The following is a 22,602-nucleotide window of genomic DNA, read 5'->3' on the forward strand; positions in this document are numbered from 1 at the left end:
GGTATCTCACTCATTCACAGCTCAGCTCTGATTTACTTCCTCCTCTTTTTCTCTTTCAGTTCAGCTGTGTTCCTGAGTCTTTGCCTCCTCCTCCTCCTTGTTTTAATGTAGAGGGAGCATATGGAGAAAAAGTTACAGAGTACTTGCTTTTTAGAAGAGACAAAAGAAAGCTTTGTATTACTCTCAATTAGAGTGGCCTTCAAGGGACAAATTTTAGTGACTGAGAAATCAGTTGACTGTAATGATAGAATCAATATGAAAAGATAGTGAACACAGTTTATGTTGTGATCATCTGAATAAGTTTTATGACAGCTGCCTGAATAAGATTAATAAGAAGATAGTGGTTAATATTAATTGCCAAGTTTACCCAACCTGGATTCCCCTTGAAAAGAAATATTCAGTGAGTGATTGGCTAGGTCAGATTGCCCTAAAGGCATGTCTCTGGGGAGATGTCTGGATTATTTGTTAATCAGTGTGAGAAGACTCATTCCTCTGTGGGCAACACTATTGTCTGGGTTTTGATTTAGGACTGCATAAGGATAGAGAGCAGCTGAGTACAGGAGAGGGTGCATACAATCATTTCTGTCTCTGCTCTTCTTGGTTGTGGATGTGATTAGACTTGTAGGGTTGGCCCTAGAGACCTATTTCAGCCAACCAGACACCACCTCCCAAATACCTCAAAACCTTCAAAATAGCAATCCGAGAACCCAGTGTTGCAAACATGAGCCAGAATTATAGTAAGAAAAAAGAAATTATTAATGTACTGTGAGTACAGAAGAAATACAAAATAAATCAAGCTCAGATAACAACAGCTAGAGAGGAAAAAGGAACAAGATAAAATGACTTCCTAATTGCTTAAGGAAGAAGCTACTTTAAGTGGTGAGTTTAATCTACAGATAAGATTGAATATATTAGTTATGTTCTATTGTAATGCAAAGAACCCATCACAAATGCAAATCTTATAAAGGAAAACATTAAACTGGGGTCTTGCACGTTCAGGGCCATACTTCATTATCATGACAGGCAGAACGGTAGCATCCAGTCAGGCTGGAGAAATAGTGGAGAGCTTTAAATCCTGATCCTCCAGCAAAAGGTAGAGAGCCACTGGGTCTGAAATAGGTTTTTAAAACTTAAAGTCCACCCAACTGACATACTTCCTCCAAAAAGGCCATAGCTACTCCTACAAGGTCATACCTCCTAATCCTGATAATACTTTTCCAAAAATTTACCCTGTGGGAACTAAATAAACAAATATATTAGCCTATGGGGGCTATTCTCATTCAAATCACCACACTAAAGAATCATTTAACTGGAATTATTGATGACCCTCAAAGTGAAAGCTTCAGTTAAATGTCAGGTTGAAATCAACTTTCTGTGAAGTGTAAGGCATGGTTACAGGGTATGGCATACTGAGGAGTAAGTGTTGTGTGCCGTGTGACTAGGACTGACTTATTTCCAGGATCTCCTGCATAGTAGTTTACACGCATTATGCTGACAGGTACCTTGTAACTGATGTTTCAGTAACATATTCTGTACCTACACTTATTTCATACAGGTAACAAATACTGGGTGTTTAAGGATACGACTCTTCAACCAGGTTACCCTCATGACTTGGTTACCCTTGGGAATGGAATTCCCCCTCACGGTATTGACTCTGCCATTTGGTGGGAAGATGTTGGCAAAACCTACTTCTTCAAAGGCGACAGGTCAGTATGTGTGTGACTCACTGCAGACACACACATTAGCAGTTACTTAGTGATTTTTAAAGTCAGGTCTGCAGTCAATGACTGATATTACTGTAAATGATAACATGTATGTATGTGAACACAAGAGTTATCCAGAAAGATTGACAGTGTATTTTTTTTTTTTTTTTTTTTTTTTGGTTTTTCGAGACAGGGTTTCTCTGTGGCTTTGGAGCCTGTCCTGGAACTAGCTCTGTAGACCAGGCTGGTCTCGAACTCACAGAGATCCACCTGCCTCTGCCTCCCGAGTGCTGGGATTAAAGGCATGCGCCACCAACGCCCGGCTTGACAGTGTATTTTATATAATATTTTTAAGGTGAATTTTCATTGACTACATTCATCTAATATAATTTAGTTATGAATATAGACATATCCAATAAACTACATTTTTCCTTTACCCATGATTCTAACATGCTATGTAAGCTCTAAATAAATATATCTGTAAACACATATATACATGCATTGTATATCCTTGTTATAGATTTTTTGTAGCTACTTATTTTTTAGAAGAAATAATTGGTAACACAAATTTGTTTAGTTTTACATTCAGAGTATTTTTTCACTTTACATATAAATATTATCATTTTCCAATAATTTTATTTTATTAACAGTTCTGCAAAGTAGAAATAAGAAAAAGAATTATAAAAATGGGTTCTGTTTCTTAAGAAGTAATGTCTTCAGATACCAGCATGCAGATAATGCGAAATATTAATAACTCATCAATGGAAGTATAACGTTACCTCCCAGTTTTCTTATTTAGTATGATTTCTTTTCCATAGCATTGTTAATGAGGTCCATAAAATACAAATAAATTGTTCTACCTATGACATGAGTTGGTACTCTATGCTGTATAAATAAAAAAAGAAGTTGAATTTTTATCAACCTAATGTTAACTACAAAAATTAATAGAAATGAAAATTCTAATTTCTGCTGAATTATTAGTAGCTGGGCCAAAGTGTGAGTCTCTTTTTTCACTGTCTAAAAAGGGACATAATATGCCATTGTACATCTTTTTATAAATAAATTTATTAAATATACACAAATATAGAAATAGGACTTAAATTTCCAACTCGGCAGCAAAATTTACTGTTATTACATAAAATAATCCTAGAATATGTCCACTACTTTAGGAGAAAAATAACTTAGACTATAAATTTTATTTTAAAATTTACAAACTTTACTTGCAAGAGAGTTTAAGCATTTAACATACTTGAAAAAAAGATAAGATTTGATATTTGGTTTCTATGGATAAAAATGTCCATTTATAGATGCATTGTGTTTTTAACTTTCATATGGATTAATTTTGTTTGCAAAATCTCCTACTTTACAATTCACTATAATAAATTCAGGGCTTTCCTAAAATATTTCTAAATGAGTCACTAACAAAATGATCCATCAAAGACTTGTAAACTACAATCAAAGAAAGTAAATAACACTCCACAGAGTAAAAGCTGGTGTGAATGAAATTGATGAGGAACTTTGTTAGAAGAGAGTAATCATAATAGTGAATCTGCAGATTGACAGCATAGTTTCTTATTTTGTTGTTTTTGTTTGGAAAGGGTTCTCCCTATTGTCCTAGGTTGACTTTGAACTTGAAATCTTTGATTAGTGTTAGAGACCAGCTGCCACAAAGATGTCACTTAACTGGGTAGGGGCACGAGAATTAGAAAAATAAGTAAAGAGAAGGAAGAATCAAGTGAAAAATAACAAACACCGCAACTGACAAAGATCTGATCTCCAAAATATATAAAGAACTCAAGAAACTAGACTGTAAAAGGCTAATCAACCCAATTATAAAATGGGGCACTGAGCTGAACAGAGAATTCTCAACAGAAGACGTTCAAATGGCCAAAAGACACAAAAGACATGCTCAACTTCCTTAGCAATCAGGGAAATGCAAATCAAGACAACTTAAGATACCATCTTACACCTGTCAGAATGGCTAAAATCAAAAACACCAACAACAGCCTTTGCTGGAGAGGTTGTGGAGTAAGGGGTACACTCATCCATTGCTGGTGGGAATACAAACTTGTGCAACCACTTTGGAAATCAGTGTTTCGGTTTCTCAGGAAATTCGGGATCAACCTACCCCTGGACCCAGCAATACCACTCTTGGGAATATACCCAAGAGATGCCCTATCATACAACAAAAGTATATGCTCAACTATATTCATAGCAGAATTGTTTGTAATAGCCAGAACCTGGAAACAACCTAGATGCCCTTCAATGGAAGAATGGATGAAGAAAACTATGGAATATATACTTATTAAAGTACTACTCAGCAGTAAAAAACAATGACTTCTTGAATATTGCATGCAAATGGACGGAAATAGAAAACACTATCCTGAGTGAGGTAACCCAGACCCAAAAAGATGAACATGGGATGTACTCACTCATATTTGGTTTCTAGCCATAAATAAAGGACATTGTGCCTATAATTCGTGATCCTAGAGAAGCTAAAAAAGAAGGTGAACCCAAAGAAAAACATATAGGCATCCTCCTGGATATTAACCTTCATCAGGCGATGAAAGGAGACAGAGACAGAGTCCCACATTGGAGCACCGGACTGAAACCCCAAGGTCCAAATCAGGAGCAGAAGGAGAGAGAGCACGAGCAAGGAACTCAGGACCGCGAGGGGTGCATCCACACACTGAGACAATGGGGATGTTCTATCGGGAACTCACCAAAGCCAGCTGGCCTGGGTCTGAAAAAGCATGGGATAAAACCGGACTCACTGAACATAGAGGACAATGAGGACTACTGAGAACTCGAGAACAATGGCACTGGGTTTTGATCCTACTGCACGTACTAGCTGTGTGGGAGCCTAGGCTGTTTGGATGTTCACCTTACTAGACCTGGAAGGAGGTGGGAGGTCCTTGGACTTCCCAAAGGGCAGGGAACCCTGACTGCTCTTTGGGCTGATGAGAGAGGGGGAGTTGACTGGGGAAGGGGGAGGGAAATGGGAGGTGGTGACGGGAAAGAGACAGAAATCTTTAATAAATAAATAAATAATAAAAAAAAGAAAAATAACAAACAGAAGCATAGGATATTATCCGGGGGGGAGTTCCAGTGAATATTAAAAACTGCCTGCATTTAATTTTCATTTACTTAAATACCCCGACCTTAAAAGGTAGGAGTAAGATAAAATTGCATTAACATGATACAAGGAGTGAAGAGACCAGTTAAAGGATTATGGACTACATTCTTACTTAAACATTCTGTTACCAGAACAAGACAAGTAACACTCACAGCCTATATCAAAACATTCTGTAGGCAAACCACTCCCTGGGCGGAATACAATGTTATTCCTACTCCTTTAATGCAATAAGAACTAAGTTGGATCCTTAGCTTTTCTTTTGAGGTATAAACAGACCTACTTCTTAATACCTGAAATACCAGGTCTGAATAATAGTAATACCTGTTGACAACAAACTTGAGAGAGCTGAACTCTCTGGCCTAAGTCAAGGTGGGACCTTTGTTTGAGGTAGAAACAGATCTACTTCTTAATACCTGAAATACCAGGTCTGCACCTGTTGACAATAACCTTCAAGAAACAGAAGTTCTAACTCTGTGACCTTTAGTCAAGGTAGAATGGACACATACCAATGGGCCCTGTCAGATCAGCTCTCTAAATGCTAGAATTATTGGCATAAGCTACTACAACAACTTAACCTAATTAAAATGTCAATGGAGATGATATAAATATGAGACAGCCCATTCATTTTCAATAAATTTAATGTCATCATCTCTAAGACCACTATACCGGTCCTAAACAAGCCATTATTAGTTTGTTCCTAATTAATTTTAACATATACTAAATGATGGACCCTAAATAATAAAAACATCATAGTAGGGAAGATCATAAGGCTCCTGTTTTAACCCAAGGCTCCTATTATAAACCATGACACGTATATTACTTTGGAAGATGCTAATAATAAGCTATAAATACTCCAATAATCTTGATTTGTTTTCATATTATGGCCCTATAAGACAGTGAAAACAGAGACTCATACTTTGGCCCAGCTACTAATAATTCAGCAGAAATTAGAATTTTTATTTCTATCAATTTTTCTAGTTCAGATTAGGTTAATAAAAATTCAACTTCTTATTTTATCTATACAACATAGAGTACCAACTCATGTCATAGGCAGAACAATTTATTTGTATTCTATGGACCTCATTAACAATGCTATGAAAAAGAAATCAGACTAAATAAGAAAACTGGGAGGTAACGTTATACTTCCATTGATGAGTTATTAATATTTCGCATTATCTGCATGCTGGTATCTGAAGACATTACTTCTTAAGAAACAGAACCCATTTTTATAATTTTTTCTTATTTCTACTTTGCAGAACTCAATAAAATTATTGGAAAATGATAATATTTATATGTAAAGTGAAAAATCTATAAAGATAATCTTGACTTATTTACTAGTTATTTCAGTAGTAGAATTTAAACGCATACATAATTGTTTCCTGTATTGAGACCAAGATTCATGAGTGCTGAGATGATGAAATGTATGTCACTGTCATGTGAAATGACATCTGGATAAACGTGGATTTCAGTCTGGAATTCAGTAACACATAATTTATCACTGGAAATAAAATTTCTCCTAAAGTTTGTATTTCTTTTTTTCTTTTTTCTTAAAATACAAAGGATTTTTTAATATAAATTTTATTTAAAATTTTTAAATTTTATAAAGTGTTGCATGCAAAGCTTATTTCTTTGGGTGTGATCGACAAGTTGCATGAAAACTGATTAAGATTTCTGCTAATGATTATTTTGAAGTACTAAGTATGCTTTTCCCGAATAATGTCCTAGTTAGGCTGGGGAGATGGCACAGTTGTTAAGGGTGCTTTCTTCTCTTCCAAAGTTCTAACTTTAGTTCTCAGTGTATACATTAGATGGCTCATAAGTACTTGTAACTCCAGCTCCTGGGTTCCTCATGCCCCTTTAGAACTACACAGATCACTAGACACATACAGCATACAGTCACACAAACACAAACAAATAAATATAAATAAGTCTTAAAATTATTTGTCTAATTAAAACTAGTATTATGTAGTAGAGGTAACTATCAAAGCAAATGAAAATGCTATAATGACCTTTATAATAACTGGCCAAAAGGTTACTTTGACACAGTATTAGAAGATTTCTCTATGAAAAGACCTAGCTTTAACATCCCTTAACCTGTTTTACTTACAGTGTTAATGTCTGAATATACCTTTTAATTGTTAATGAACCCATGAGTTTAGCTTTCATGAGAAAAGAAAACATAATGCTTGTTTTTTTTTTTTTTTTGCTGATGTTGGAAATATCTATGAAATTAGAATGTGCACCTGGGTTAATCAGTGCCAAAATTTTTGCAAGATACCGTGGATAGGGTTGAACAGTTCTATCCCATTCAAGATTTTGAGCTATATATCAAAGCTGACGTACAACAGACAACCTAGAGATTTAATCCTAAATTCACTTCCTCAAATTTAAAAATGATCTCCAATTCTACTTTCCATTCGTTGCTAGGAGAAGCCAAGTTTATTTATTTTGACAAGTTCACCCAGAATTATATCTTACATGTAGTTTGTAATAAAAAAATTTGCACTCCTTAAATAATTTCTGGAAATAAAATTGCTAGGAATGTTCCATGGCCTGTGATATAGGTGTTTGGATGAATATTCGTGGATGAGCATTCTAGGAATACTCAGGAGGAAGAAAATTATACTAAAACAAATGAACACCAATATTTGGAGGAAAATACAGAGTAAGAGAGGGCAGCATCATTGTCATAGGCATGCAGTGTCTAGGAAAGTGCTCGCAAGAGCATGGCTCATACTGAGCTATAAACTGGAGAGTTAGTTTAAATTTAAATTTTATGTTATTAAAACAGCGGAAGATGACTTAGGTGCCAGTGCTGTGTCACTGATTCGGCTGCATGCCATAGTTGCTATTATCATAGTTTGAACTTTATCCCAGAGGACTTATTGTACAATATAATGAGAGATCATTGAAGAAATTAAGTGTAATAAAGTAATTCATTGTGGGAATTCACTCTTTAGGCATCATACCTTGTATAAAGTGCAGATATTGTTTTATTGAGGGTTGTCAGGAAACTAATCTGATTTCTAAGCATTTGATGATGTTATTAAGTAATCATGTTATGCCACTCACCACAACCCCCTGTCTGTGCTCTGGGCACTAGAACCCAGTTCTTGAGCTTCGGTCAAGGGGCTGGAGGTTGAGAATACACACGCAGAGACAGACCGACACGCACACCTTAAACACTGGTACCAAAAAGCCCCTCTTTATTAACACCATGTAGACGTAAATACATTGTAGTCAATGGTCAACAGGTGATAATCCCATCCTCTCATCCTCTAACTAGGCACAGCTTCTAGTAACTTCAATTAGAAGGTTCTAGGAGGGAAGAGCAGCTGAAGGCCAGGACTCATTAGTCCCAACAATGTTATCCGTAGGACTTTAAATTATCCCCATAATTCTAATTTAGCCCTTTACAATTCACTTTTATCTTACATTTATATCATCTGCAAATGAGTGCATGTGTGATGGTCCATTATTTATCATGCAAATAAAAATCTTATATAAACTTTAATCCTATACCAATTGCAATGTATGTTCTTCCATCTATATGTTGAATATGTGTGTGGGGGAAATATGTTCTTCACATCCATGCTATTAGTTAGTTATTTTCCATGCCCCAAATTATTCTTGGTTCTTGTATGAGTTTAAATTCTATGAAATATTTACTCAAAGTGATCTTTAGATTATGTCTAGTTTCATTTCATGTCGCTGTGATTAAAAAAACACTCTGGCAGAAGTAATTCAGTAGGGAATTTATTTTGTCTAACGTTTCAAACACTCAATCACTGTGTAGGCAAAGTAAAAGCATTGTGTGACTAAAGCAACTGGTCACATTGCATTGCTGGTAAAGAAAAGAAAGCCAGCCTCTACAATTCTTTACTTGTATTCTTTATTTTATACTGCCAGGGTCCCCTCCTCAGAGAATACTCACACACACCAACAATTAGAGTGATTAAAAAATTTACATCCCTTAAGAATGCCCAGAGATCTAGTTAGATGTCCATCAAGTTGAGAATTAACCTTAACCATTAGAGTGTACTAACTAGTTCCTCTCTCAGCACTCCAACCTAGACAGTCTCTGATCACTACTCAGGCTTGCTCCCTCCCTGCCCCTCTCTCCTGTCCCATCTCTCCTGCTTCCTCACTGCTACCCCCTCTCTCCTGACCCCTCTCTCCTCCTCCTTCACTCCTGTCCCCTCTCTTGCTCCCTCTCTTCTGCTCTCTCTCTCCTGTCCCCTCTCTTCTGCTCTCTCTCTCCTGTCCCCCCTCTCTGCTCTCTCCTGTCCCCTATCTCCTGCTGTCTTTCTTCTGCTCCCTCACTGGTTCCTCCCATAGTTGCTGTCCCTTGCATTTCTTGCCTCATATATCAATTTTTCCACAAAGGACTTGCTTTCTAATGTTTTATATATTTATAACATTTTATGCCTTGTTCTCTTTGTGGCAGTTAATAGCTTCTATCAATTTTACATCTTCACTGATGATTACATTTGTTGTATATATAATCATATGTCTAAAACTCCAATGTTAATAAAAGCAAGATCTTGTCTGTTTTGGTCAGGATTATAGCTTTAGGACCATCAAGATTAAACATGTATATGTGTCCATCTGTGCGTGTATAGGTGCATACATGATGGCTGGTTGCAACCTTATGGATTAAAGGTCTACTTAGCTAGCTTTATGCACTTACTATGATTAATAACTTTAAAATATTGAATACTTTTACCATATGAAGGATATAGATAATAATACAGTGCAGAAGACAGAGAATAATTTTTATGTTAAATTGTATTCCAGTGATTTTAATCTGTTTTTAAATTAAGAGGTACATAAGCATACAGCAAGCATTTATGAAAATGTATACTTCCATGAGTAATTTTTTCATATATGTATTATTGTTTTTGTTCAATTTTAGATATTGGAGATATAGTGAAGAAATGAAAACCATGGACCCTGGCTATCCCAAGCCCATCACCATCTGGAAGGGGATCCCTGAATCACCTCAGGGAGCTTTTGTGCACAAAGAAAATGGTACACAACACAGACTCAGCTGCTGAGTTTGCAATTTTAATATCACATTGTTTTATGTTAAATTAAATAATTAGAAATTATTGTGCTAGAGTTATGAATTATATATATATTCATATATATAATTTCTATTTATATTTTTTCTTCTTAAGAATTGACACCTAATATTACTCTCTGGGAAGTTTCAATTTAATTTATTTATATTTATTTAAGTTTAAGATGAGGATACTTGTGGCTGTTACTCTCCTATTTATAGCCATAAGCAGTACTTTCACCAAATTTGAAGATCTAATTTTGAATCAATGGCATTTTTCGTCTGTGGTCATCTCATAGTCTGCTATTTGACAGTTCCTCAGCATTTCTCATCCAGACTTGCTCAATAAAGTACACAGGGTGTCATTACTGTGATACTAGTTCCCTTGCAGGATGAATTGAATCTGTATGCTCCTGCTTTCATTGGCAAGTCGCTATGACTGAATAATTCTACTTCCAAGTTAAAAGCCACTACAGACTTTTACAGCACTGAACCAAATAACTTCCAATATGAAGTAACCGATGATGACCTATACGTCATACCTAAAATTTCCTGAGTTTGCAGAATTCTTCATCTCAGGACTGACCCCCATTTGCCCAGTGGTGTTTACAAAGCAGTCATATGTTATAGCTCTAGCTGTGGGAAAGTACTTAAGTCTTATTTGATCCTAGTCATATGTATTTGCCTCTTTACCTCGGTATCTGTCAAACAATAAACACAAAAGATTAATTCTTCTTAATACTGGAACAGTTAAGAAAGATAAAAACAGTGCTTTTAACAATGTAACTCTTCCATGACAGTAACATACAATAATAATCATAATTTTGAACACTTAAGCTGTAACATTCTGTTCAAAATAGGTAACTCTTTAAATATATTTTTAAATTACTGCAGCGTTTTTAGGGGTTTTTTTTGTTGTTGTTCTTGTTGCTGTTTTGTGTTTTTGCTTGTTTGTTTGTTTTAGTTTTTAGTTTTACCTAAAAACAAGAACCAAGTCCAAGTAGCACAATGTGAAACTTCACTGGGTACACATCTTAAAATATTGGAAAATATCTTTAAGAAAATTCACAAGGTATGTTAGGAGCTTAAAACATCTATTATTTTTAACCACAATATTTTGCATCATAGATTACTGAATTATTTGAAACTTCCTATTTAACTCTTCATAGATGAACTAGAATTATTACTCAGTCATTTTAAGATAAAATACTGATTTATTTTCCCATTATTCCTAAAAATTAATAATAAATTTTAAATTTCCATAAGGTGTACTTAGGGGCACAAGTTTAGGATAAGTAGGTATGACAAATGGAAATAACAAATGGAGAAAAGACAAAGGAGAAATGAATTATAGCCAGAAATGAGGTTAGTGCATATATGCTACAAATACATGCTTGCTTGTTAAAATTACCAATAGACAAAATAAAATACCTACAATGTGTTATGACTTCTCCAAATAACAGAGGGTAACCTCTTATTTAAGAAGAGCACAAAATATACTGATACTAAGATGTTGAGAATGTGCCCTGAGGTGCGATTAGGTAAGAAACTTATTTATTCTATATCAAACAGTCTCCTTAGTGGTAGTTTGAGGATCAGCAATGGTTTGATTTTTCAAGCAATCCAAAATTCCATGATAACAGTTAATATCATGATTCTGATATGAATATGTGATAGTACTCCTATAAGCCCTCCATCCCCCCCTCAAAAAAAAAGGATGACACTGTCTTTACAGTCCACATTTAGGAATGGGTGTAGATAACCTGCCACCATGTATTTTAGGCACAGGACTTTTTAAATTTAGAACTTACAAGCCAGGCTTGATGGCATACAACTGAAACTCAAGCGCTGGGAAGCCTGAAGCAAGAGAAACAATTGTCCTACATTTGAGGCCAGTCCACTCTCTCTAAAGAGTTCTATCCCTGCTTGGGGGTCATACTTAGACCCTTTCTCAAGTATGAAGAGACACATGGAAGAAGGGGAGAAAGGTGAGAAGGAAGGAGGGAAGGAAGGAAATAAATAAATAAATAAATAAATAAATAAATAAATAAATAGAGAGAAAAGGTTCAATTCCTGGAATACAGCAGCTAGAGCCTTTGTAATACAGTTGAACTGAAGGTTGTGTTTTTTTGTTATTTTTTTTCCTTTAGAAATTGAAAGGACTTAAGATCTTAAAACACATGTTTTGGGAAGTAGTCTATTTCATTAGCATGTGCATATACACAATCACAAATAAGTAGTATCTGTGTATGTATGTTTTCTCCCCAGGCTTTACCTATTTCTACAAAGGAAAGGAGTATTGGAAATTCAACAACCAGATACTCAAAGTAGAACCTGGGTATCCAAGATCCATCCTCAAGGATTTTATGGGCTGTGATGGACCAGCAGACAGAGATAAAGAAGGACTCAGTCCACCAGATGATGTAGACATTGTCATCAAACTGGACAACACAGCCAGCACTGTGAAAGCCATAGCTATTGTCATTCCCTGCATCTTGGCCTTATGCCTTCTTGTATTGGTTTACACTGTGTTCCAGTTCAAGAGGAAAGGAACACCCCGCCACATACTGTACTGTAAACGCTCTATGCAAGAGTGGGTGTGATGTAGGGATTTCTTTTTTTCTTTCTTTTCCAGGAGTTTGTGGTAACTTGAGATTCAAGACAAGAGCTGTTATGCTGTTTCCTAGTTAGGAGCAGGCTTGTGGCAGCCTGATTCGGGGCTGACCTTCCAAACCTAGAGGGTTCCTGGTCCTGCACATGAGTGGAAATACATTCATGGAGAAGCTTCCAAGAGGCACAGTATCTGCTGTTCTTCAGTCCTCTGTCTTTCTTTGTCATTCTGTTGTAGGCCTTTCCTCTGCACGCTCAATGCCCAGTAACATTTCAGGATTAACTGAAGAAGAGGAAATATAGAAGAAAAGTTTCTTCTTAATTTTTTAAAAATACTTTTCCTTCTGAAATCTGAGCCCATTTCTGGGAGAGAGAGAGAGAGAGAAAGAAAGAGAGAGAAAGAGAGAGAGAGAGAGAGAGAGAGAGAAAGAGCAAATCAGAAAACCCATTAGGTTTTTGCTTTAAGGCAAAAGAAGAAAGAGTTTTAAAAACAACACAAAATCCATAAATGAACTTTCAGGAAAGTGTGAAGACCCAAAACAGCTTTGTCTCCAAAGAAGATAGCTCTGTGACCACTATGGATAGTCTCCTGCACATCGTTTTTTTCAGGTGGGAGATCTGGAACAGACATGCAGGACTCTAGACTGTTGGGACAGCCATTTTCCAACAAACAAGGGGCCAAAATATCTGCAATATAGTAACAGCCTTAATAATACATGCATTTTTCGTTTTCTACAGCTGTTCTCAGCTATGTCCACAGCGTTTCATCACCTCCATACTCATAGCTGTTTTCCAACAGGACCTTTTGATTGTTTTGAAATCTTTCTGAACCCCCTCTTGCCTCCTGACCCAACATCATTGTGATGTTCTTCTTCGTTGTGTCAGGCCTTTGTTCCAGGCCTTCCATTGGTCTGTCAGCAATACTCCGCAGAAAGCAGAGCGGAACAAGTGTGTCTCTGACGTCATTAAGTGATGGTTACTTTTAAAAGACATGCGACTCTGGTCGTACATCGGTGTAACCCTTTGAGAACTATCAGACCAGGCTCAAGAGTCATGTGGATCAGTCTTGCGGTCTGGTCACACTGGTAGAACTGGCCAACAGTGAAAGCCATCACAGGTTCAACAAGTTCAGATGTGTAAAGCATACCTTAAATCCTATGTAATTCTTTAATGACTGACAGCGACCCATAAATACTTTTATAACAAACAATAGTGATGTGACTTGCCAAAATTTTTCTGGCAAATAAAAAAAGATATTTTGTTAACAATATCTTATGAGAGTGAAATTTTATTTGAATAATTGGTTAGAAGAACCTCTAAGCCTTTTCTTCTTCAGACACACTGAATTTTTTTTTATTTAAACTCCATTGCATGAAAATTCAATTTGCCATAAAATATCCAGTTAGCATTGTGGGGTTAAAAAAGAATTAAAACAATGACTCTGAGTTTGCATGAATACCTTCCAATGCATTACCAATTGCATGTCAGCCATAGTTCTCAAAGGGTTGGTGTGGGTTGTGGCATTTAGCCATCCATTTGATCACTGACAGAGCCAAGAGACACCAAAGCATTCCATTGTTGAGTGTAATTTGTCCTAACAGCAGTATTGTCATTTTAATGTGACCTGCAGAGCAGGTTTGTATCAATATTTTTTTCCTAGAGAAAAGTCAGCAACTGACAGACCTCTATTGATTTTAGGAGCTGCTTCTTGCAGTGAAAGTCTTTACAGCCACTGGGCTGTGAACTTATTAGAGATGGTCAGAAGGAAAGCACCCCACAAGTCAGACAATTGGCTTTGTGTGAAAGCCAGCTTTGGAGGGGATTAGCTTTTGAAACAATGAACAGCTTGCCTTGAACTTGATATTGATCTGTTGACTGTCATTAACAACAACTTAAACATTGTCTTCTGTGAAAATTTTCCCTGAAGAGTCCTGTTCTGTGTCTTTGCCCTTTGCCCTTTAACTTGCAAACTGGCACAAGCTGAAGGAAATTTGGTGTTGCTTCTCCATTGGATTGTTGTTCTCTAAGACCTAGTAAGCAAGAGCTGTTTCCTTAGCGTGGAGAGAGAGTTTGGGTATTGGATCTGCAGTTGGACGCTTTGCTCTCCACATGCACACTCTGAAGATGCCCTATAGGTAGAGGTATTTTTTAATTTTTTTCTTTAATTTCAAGCTTAATTTCATCATTTTAGTAAAAATTACAAAAAAAATAGGAAAAAAAAAAACCTCAAATACTTGAATGGCCAGTGTGGCTTTTATATAAAGCAGGAATTTTATACTAGTGAAAATTTCTTACTCATTTGCTAATAATACACATTTCCAGATGATTTTTAATGAGTGTAGGTATACATTCTTATTTGGAAATGGATAGTTTGGCTGCCTTGAATTTATATTTATACTCAACATAGCATGAAAATTAGAATGCCTTTTGGTTAAACTACATGTTTATGATTTGGTTGGGGAAAATATTTTCTAGTCATGGGTGGCATGCTGAAAAGCCTTGCAAGCTGGTGTTTCCTACAATCTGAGCATATATCCTGTAAGACTAAGACAAAAAGAACAGTTACAAAAGAGGAATGGTTTTGTAGTATCGCATTATGAAATGCAATTTGGACTTCAACAGGACATCAAAGATTTTGAACGTAAGGGTCAATAAGAAAGGGGAGGACAAGGATCAGCCCTGTATCTCTACTTCAGAACTTCCTTTCTAGATGATGCTAATATTATAGTTAGTTTCTGCAGAGCATGGCGGACCGTATACATAAGCCTGTTGATACAGTGTTTGCTTGTTAGAGGGTTTAATCCTTTCAGAATCTTGATGTCAAGAAAAAAAATGACTGGAAGCTTTTTTCTAATGATAGAAGTGAGGAACTGTAAGATTTTGGGACGTGTGCAAATCATTGAGAATCTCCACCAACGTACATTCAACCTTTTTTTTTCTCTCTAAAATCAAAAAAAGAAGTCGAATAAGCAATCTCTTGCCTCTTTACTCATTCACCACAGTATCCTGATTCATCACAAGACTGTAAGTACATAAGGGCTAGAAAATAACCATAGCATTGAAAAGGAAGGAATCTTCATTTTGCTTGAGTTATGGCAAACATTATGGATATGATTTGGGTTATGTTGCCTTGAATATGAGAAGTCTATGTACTTTTAAAAAAGGTTTATATGTCTATTATCTTGACTATGGCATTTATAAGATGATAAATGATAAGAGCTAAGTATGATGTAATAAAAAAAAACACTGGGGTTCCTTTGTTCATTGTGTGCCAGGCACTACATTCATATGGTTGCTGACTCTTCTTACACTTGGGATTTGTTTTTTTTTTTATTTTCAAAAAAAAAAAGAAAGAAAAGAGAAATATGGCAGTGCTAAAGAAAGCAGGAAAATAAAAATGGTTAATTAATCTATTATATGAAAATAACAATTAAAAATTTAAAAAAGAAGTTCTCTGCATAAAGAACATAATGTCAGCTCAATATCAGTGAAGACGTGCAATCAAACAAGTCTTTTTCTGTCATTTCTAAATTAGGAACATGAAAAGCTCAGACCTACTATTTCCAAAACTGAAATGAACATATTCATTTTCATAAATAATTCATCTGTTTCATTATTTTTATTACTTTACCAAATATTGAAGACAACTGTAAACAAGGTAATGGTTTTACATAAAATGAATTTATAGTTTACAATTTCAGATAAATATTGTTTCTCTATACATTATTAATCAGATGAAGTGAAATATTAAGATAGATGACCAGTTCAATTGTTTTATAAAGCAGTAGTTCTGCATCAGTTGTGTAAAGAAAGCTGTAATTTTTAGATACCTGCTAATCCATCTGAGAACAAAGTTTTCTGTAGACGGCAACCACAACAGGGTGAAGACAGATGTTCACCGACATGGCAAAGTCTACAGAGCTCAATTAGAGAACAATAGATAATACTAGCAAATAGAGTTTCTGTTCCTAACCAGAGAGCAAGGCTTTTCTCAAGCAAATGTAATAAATTACTAAATAATAATCACCAAAAACAATTACTGAGTATTAAAAGATAGAGACATCTTTACTAAAATAAGAAAATGTTACCTTTGTTACTTGAGCTGCCTACAATCTCTTTTATAACACATAATTTGGCTTTTCACATACTGTACATTTATTTGTATTTCATTTCTGTGAATGATTGCAATGTAATGTAGTGGCTAAAAGAACATTGCCCGGATTCTACTGCCCACTCTGATATCTGAAAGAGGGTGTATATATTGGATTCTAGGAAGAGTAATGTAATATTCTCAAGTTCTCCATATTGTGTTGGTATCTCTAATATGGCACAAATTTTGACTCCTGTCATGTGGACCTTACAACTGAGTAACTGGTGTACCCATATTAATTGAACTCAATGTGCTCTCTGAAGAAGAATAGATGTTATACTTGAATAGATATGTTACACAAAAGTCATAAAAATAATCAGATTTTTAGGTATTGGGTATTTATTTCCAGAAACAAATAAAGGCAGTGATTTGCTGATAGTTTTGAGTCTGTGAGATTGTAGTATATAATGAAATAATCCTGGGGATGGTGAGGAAATGTTTACAGTAATCACAGCAAAATGTTTAATTTTTGAATCTTTAAGAGCATATTCCAAGATATCATAGACACAATGTACCATTGAAACCACAAGTTTGACATTCAGATGATCTATAGAAAAGAGCTACAAATACAGTCTCTACTAAGCTATGATACCATAGAAGGGGTCAAGCCACTCATGTGGTCGAGTCTTGTCATTCTTTCCAGTGGCATTCACCTCCACAATAGATGTAAAAGAAACACAGGAAATAAGTGTCAGATTCTAGTAATGGGTTTCCTGTTGTCTAAGAAGAAAGGAGAACTATGCCATAAAGTTTAAACAAGTACCCTTTAAAGGCTAAACTTAGTATAATAAAGAAACTAACAACCAAGGATAGTACCACATCATTCATGTGAAAACTACATTTTATAAGTAGAGTGGGCAGTGGAAAAGCTCAAAACCAGTCTTTTGTAAAATATAAAGTCATACTTTACCACTCTGTAACATTACAACTGGAAGTTTTATTTTAGTAAGAACAAAAATAATAGAGAAAAAAATGAAACTTCTAGCTCCTCATACCACTGACGAGTATGGTATCAATGTATATACTTAGTCAGTCCTCAGTAGATGTCACTGTGTAAATGTGTCTGATAGTCACCCCTTGCCTCATAGACCCAAAATGTTAAAAGTAACCCCGGTCAGAAGGCCGTTAGACCCCTGTGAAAAAAGCCAGTTCTCTAGGATAGAAATTTACCTCAATAATCATAAAACACAAAACACTTGGCATAGTAGCAAAAGTTGCCTTAGTGTTCTAGTCTGATCTAAATGTCTATAATGCACCACTCACACCATTTCTCTTGTCTTTCTATTGGTCTATGTTTAAGTTGATTTTGAGATATTTGAGGTCAGATTGATAACATCTAATTATATCTCCTTCAACATGTCTACTCTGAAATAGAATTCAATAGTACAGAAAACCTAGAATGATGACTGACTTGACATATTCACAGAAATTCAGAGAAAATCACTGGTGATATTTCAAAATTCCCATCTATTTCCTGGTAGAAATCAGAAGTAGCAGTTTTCAGTGTTTGAGCATGGCTATGAACTAATAATGACAGAACATGACCTATACCATTTCTTTAGAATAAATAGTAGGTAGTAATAGAAGACTACCACAAGTTTAGTGATATAACAAAGGTTGCACAGGCATTTGTAGAGATTTTTTTTAAAGAAAATGGGGCAAAATCAGTACTTGTGATCAGTACATCATAAGCATAAGAAGCTATATATGGAGGACATTTATATGTGGAGAGATCTTGGATTCTATGCCTTTCAATTTAAAAAGCAGTATGTCTTGGATTTTTTCTTATATTAACATAGAGCTAATTATATAATTCAGATGTGTGCTCTAAGTGCCCTTCTATGAAAGGGCACACTGGGCTATGAAGGAAAACCCATCACCAGTTGGAGTGTTGTGCTGATCCACATGACATTGCCATGCGCTCTGCCACAGAGCTGAATATTTATGCCCTTAAGAAGGGAAGAAAAAATATAAATATAACTCTTCCCCACTATGACACTTAGCTTCAAAGTAAGATATCACTATTATTTCACTGAGAAAATGAAAAGAAAGGATGGTGAGCTAGAATAAAGCAAGCAAACAAAACAAAGCTGTACCTTACAAAGACATTTTCTACAGTTTCTTTCACCTGTGTTTGTTCATATTAAAAAAAACCATTTTTCTCTATATATGAGTTGCATATGGACCTCTTTCTAGCATTTGATATGTAGCTAGACTGGATTGCAAGCACAGTGTTTTCAGCACAGGCCTTTGATACATGCCATGGTGAGGTGTGACAGGAAGGGATAGGCGATGGTGCTGCTTGTACTTGCAATATTTCTATGAATGTGTGTTGCTGTGTTGGCCTGTATTTTCAGTATACTGATGAATAAAGCCTTGTGTACCCTGTCTATTTGAAGTCACTAGAATGCATGTTTGCTGTCATGTGATACCCACTGGATCTCATTCCCTTTCTGTATACCAATAGCCCACTTGTTAGTATAAAACATACTTCAAATGAATAGTTTCGGTAGTAATGAAAGGGTTATCTAATATAATTTTTTTACTACACTGAAATAACATTACCACTTCACTCCTTGCTCCTTGTAAATTTGAATTTTTGTGTTAAATTAGGAATTTATGTTGCATAGTCATTTTCTTCCTTTATATATGATATGAATTCTATGTTCATTATATATGATATTATTCCTTTCTATATTCATGGATACAAATTTCAAAGTCAATCAAGCATGGATTCTAATCAAGAGTGGATGACTGTCAGCATTTTCCACACACCCTTCTGTGATTGTTATTTGATTCCTTTCAGTCACCATTTTTTTTCTCCCCAATTTTATTGTTTTTTTAATTAGATTATGTTTTCTTTCTCTTTGTGAAAACCAGAATTTAGCAGCATACAGGTGAAACCCTGGAGATATGTCTGTGTTCCTCAGAATTTTCCATCATAAATTACATAGAAAACATAGTCCTTATAGCATTCCAAACTTTTGCATTGGTTTATATTTTTATAGCACTCTTCCCCTGAAAAAAATGAAATGCTGAGTATAATTGCTGTTATCTGTTGATAAGACAGCAATGGAAATTTATTTTGGGAGAATGTATGAAGTATAAATATACAGTATGGTAAATATCACAATGTAGTGTTTAAGTACATCAGGAGGAAATGCATGCCTACAGCCTTGAATCTTTATTTCCCTTTAGGGGTAAATTGCATATATAAGGAAGAGATAGATAGAATAAAAGAATAATGTATGTGGCTTCTGCTGCATTGCTTTTGACTATATCAGCATTTCTATGGTGGACCTCTGTTTTCAGGGGATTTAGAGACTTGCCCATAAAAATTTGCTTCATGCATAAAAGTCCTTAAAATTTTTTCCTAACATGTATCTAATTTTAGTAAAATATTTTTTGGTTTTATATTATGGAAATTAAATGGATGGAGTTTACTAGTTTAATTTTGTGCTAATATAAACTTTTAACAAGCTTAATTTTTAATAAAAACATAAAATATAATCAGTTCATAGTCTAATTTTTTAAACAAATCAAATATTGTTGACATTGAGAAATTTGCCTGCTTCACCAGTGTGGTATTTATCTTTAAGGTGTTTTTAGAATTCAATACATGTTGTTATCTTGATTCCAATAGTGAATCAATATAACTGACAATGAATATAGATATGTGATATCTATATAAGCTATCTGGTAGCATATTTTGGGGAATATATAGTAAATGATATATATATGTGTGTGTTTATACATATATATTCACTAGACAGGTTAAGAGAAAGAAGCTCTCATGATTTATCAAATAAATACCATATTTTTTTAAATAATTACACAGGCATTTAACCTTCAGAGTCCAAATGAGATATAAGCAATTGCAGAGGAAAATTGTCTTGTAGGTAAACACCTAGCTTTGTATAGCTTCCTATGAAAATCACCTCTCATTTATATAGTGTGGATATTAGGAATCAAGCATTAAAGGTAAAACAGGATTTATTAAACAACGTTAGACTATGAAGCAGAGACAAAGGCCAGGAAATTAGGATTTTAGACAGTTGTCTTTTGGTTGACTGTATCTTAGCCTTTATTTAATGCCTACAATGTTGTCAGTTACTGAGAGAGTATGAAAATATAACTCTGAGTTTCTTACATGGTACTCTACATTATCTCACTAAGGTTTTGATAACATGTACGTTTCCATGTACAAGGCATGAAATGACACATTTATTTTCTCAGTGGATTTTCAGGGTTGAATGTTATGGTTTTGCCCACACAGAATTATATACATTTATTCCATCTTAAACTTGGCATATTTTTTTTCTGATTGCTTCTACTGACAAACACAAAGCTTGTTTGTGTGCAAATAAAAGGCTAAATAAATGGTGCTAAAGTGTATTATGACTGTCAGATATAATCAGGCAAAATTTTGTGGTGCTTCAATTATTTTTTCATTGATTTTATTGACCAGTGTATTGAACAGTGTTTATTCACAAATTGTCTTTTATTAGTACAATGAAAGCTTCATAGCACATTGTTAATAAAATGATTGCCTAGTTTGTGTAATAGCTCATCAAGCTATTATCTCCTTGACTCCTTATAATGAGGCCTCATTAAAGGTCAAGGGTCATGCTATTAATCTCATTCTATAGATCAGTAACATGACTGAGTATTTTCACCATGTACTTATGTTTACAATGCTATAACCCTTTGACTGCTGCGGCAACCTTAACCATACAAATGTCACAAGCTAGAATCATCAACATGGTTTGTGCCATGGCAATCAAAGAGTTGAGGGCTGTGCAGTTATTTGTTTTGTATTTATTAATTTATATTTATTTCATTTCCATTCCAGAAGGGGTTTGGATGGGGCAGTGTTTGTCTGCTGTAAGTGTCTTAACCTAAGGAAAGGTTTAAAGGCTTTTTATACTGTTGCATCTTCTGTATTGACCATCAATTCATTGTGCTGTAATTTTAAAAAAATGTCAATAAATAAGAAAACCGAAAAATCGTTCATAGATATGTGGTTTTAGTCATGATTTGCTTTCATTTATGACCAGCACGTAGAATCTGATCAATCGCATCAGTCTTTATTGTTCTTGGCTTCCTAAGTAAGAAAAGGCAGTTGAAAATGCTGAAAAATGTTTTTCTGAATTAGCAAGTATCTTTAACTGGCCGTATTAGCTGGAGGATTGGCATACAACTAATTGTATGCAAAGAGTTGTGATCAAGGAAAGGCGCTAAGAGTACTGCTGTACCACATACTTTCAGGCAAGTGGTCATGAGTGCAGACATGACTTTTTATGAGACTCAAGAAGTATGAAAAATAACTATTTGAAGAAGTAAATGTAAGCTATTACGTAAAGTTGTATGCCAACATGGGTTAGGTAAATTGAATTAAATTTTGTTTTATGTCTTATACTGAGTCTCTTGCAGAATTTCATTTGTGGAACTCTCTCTTTTCTTGTTGGTACTGTGATCTGAACCTGAGGTTGTGCACATGACTAGAATTATCTCTGCTCTCTTTCTTTTAGTAATCCTATTATATTAAAGAAAGACAGGCAACCAACTCCCAGAAATAAAACTAAGAATAAGCTCTTTTGAATTTAACATTTGAATAAATTAAGAATCAGCTAAATACTCTTCGGGAAACAGTCAATAGTAGTATTTAAAAATTCCGAACTAAGCATTTTCTGAAAACCAGTTCTTCCGTGTATCAATCATCTCCAAATCATAAAGGCCATCTGAATTTTACAAAGAATAACACATTTTAATGGGAGTAAAGTAAAAAGACATTCACTCATACAAAAATATGTCCACCTGTATACCAAGAAATTAATTATATCTGCACAAGCACACAGGGAGAGAATGAGAGATGACAGCAAAGAGAAAGATTCCAAGACTGACCTTGTCCTCTCAATCCTCCTGCCTTAGTCACCTGCTA

At 35.0% G+C, this 22,602-nt stretch overlaps 1 protein-coding gene across 1 annotated transcript in view; it reads left to right on the forward strand.

Moving 5' to 3' along the window:
- Mmp16 (matrix metallopeptidase 16) overlaps positions 1–22,027 on the forward strand; it is a 193,915-nt gene extending 171,888 nt beyond the window's left edge. Inside the window, exons 8-10 of the mRNA XM_041657221.1 lie at positions 1,556–1,706; positions 9,755–9,870; positions 12,170–22,027. Of these exons, the coding sequence (XP_041513155.1) occupies positions 1,556–1,706; positions 9,755–9,870; positions 12,170–12,504 (602 nt within the window). The 3' untranslated portion in view covers positions 12,505–22,027. The remainder of the gene's footprint in view (positions 1–1,555; positions 1,707–9,754; positions 9,871–12,169) is intronic.
- Positions 22,028–22,602: the final 575 nt, after the last annotated feature.

Source organism: Microtus oregoni, unplaced genomic scaffold (assembly GCF_018167655.1).
Source record: "Microtus oregoni isolate MIOR12 unplaced genomic scaffold, Mior012 000008F_ref0000371, whole genome shotgun sequence".
Classification (NCBI taxonomy): domain Eukaryota; kingdom Metazoa; phylum Chordata; class Mammalia; order Rodentia; family Cricetidae; genus Microtus; species Microtus oregoni.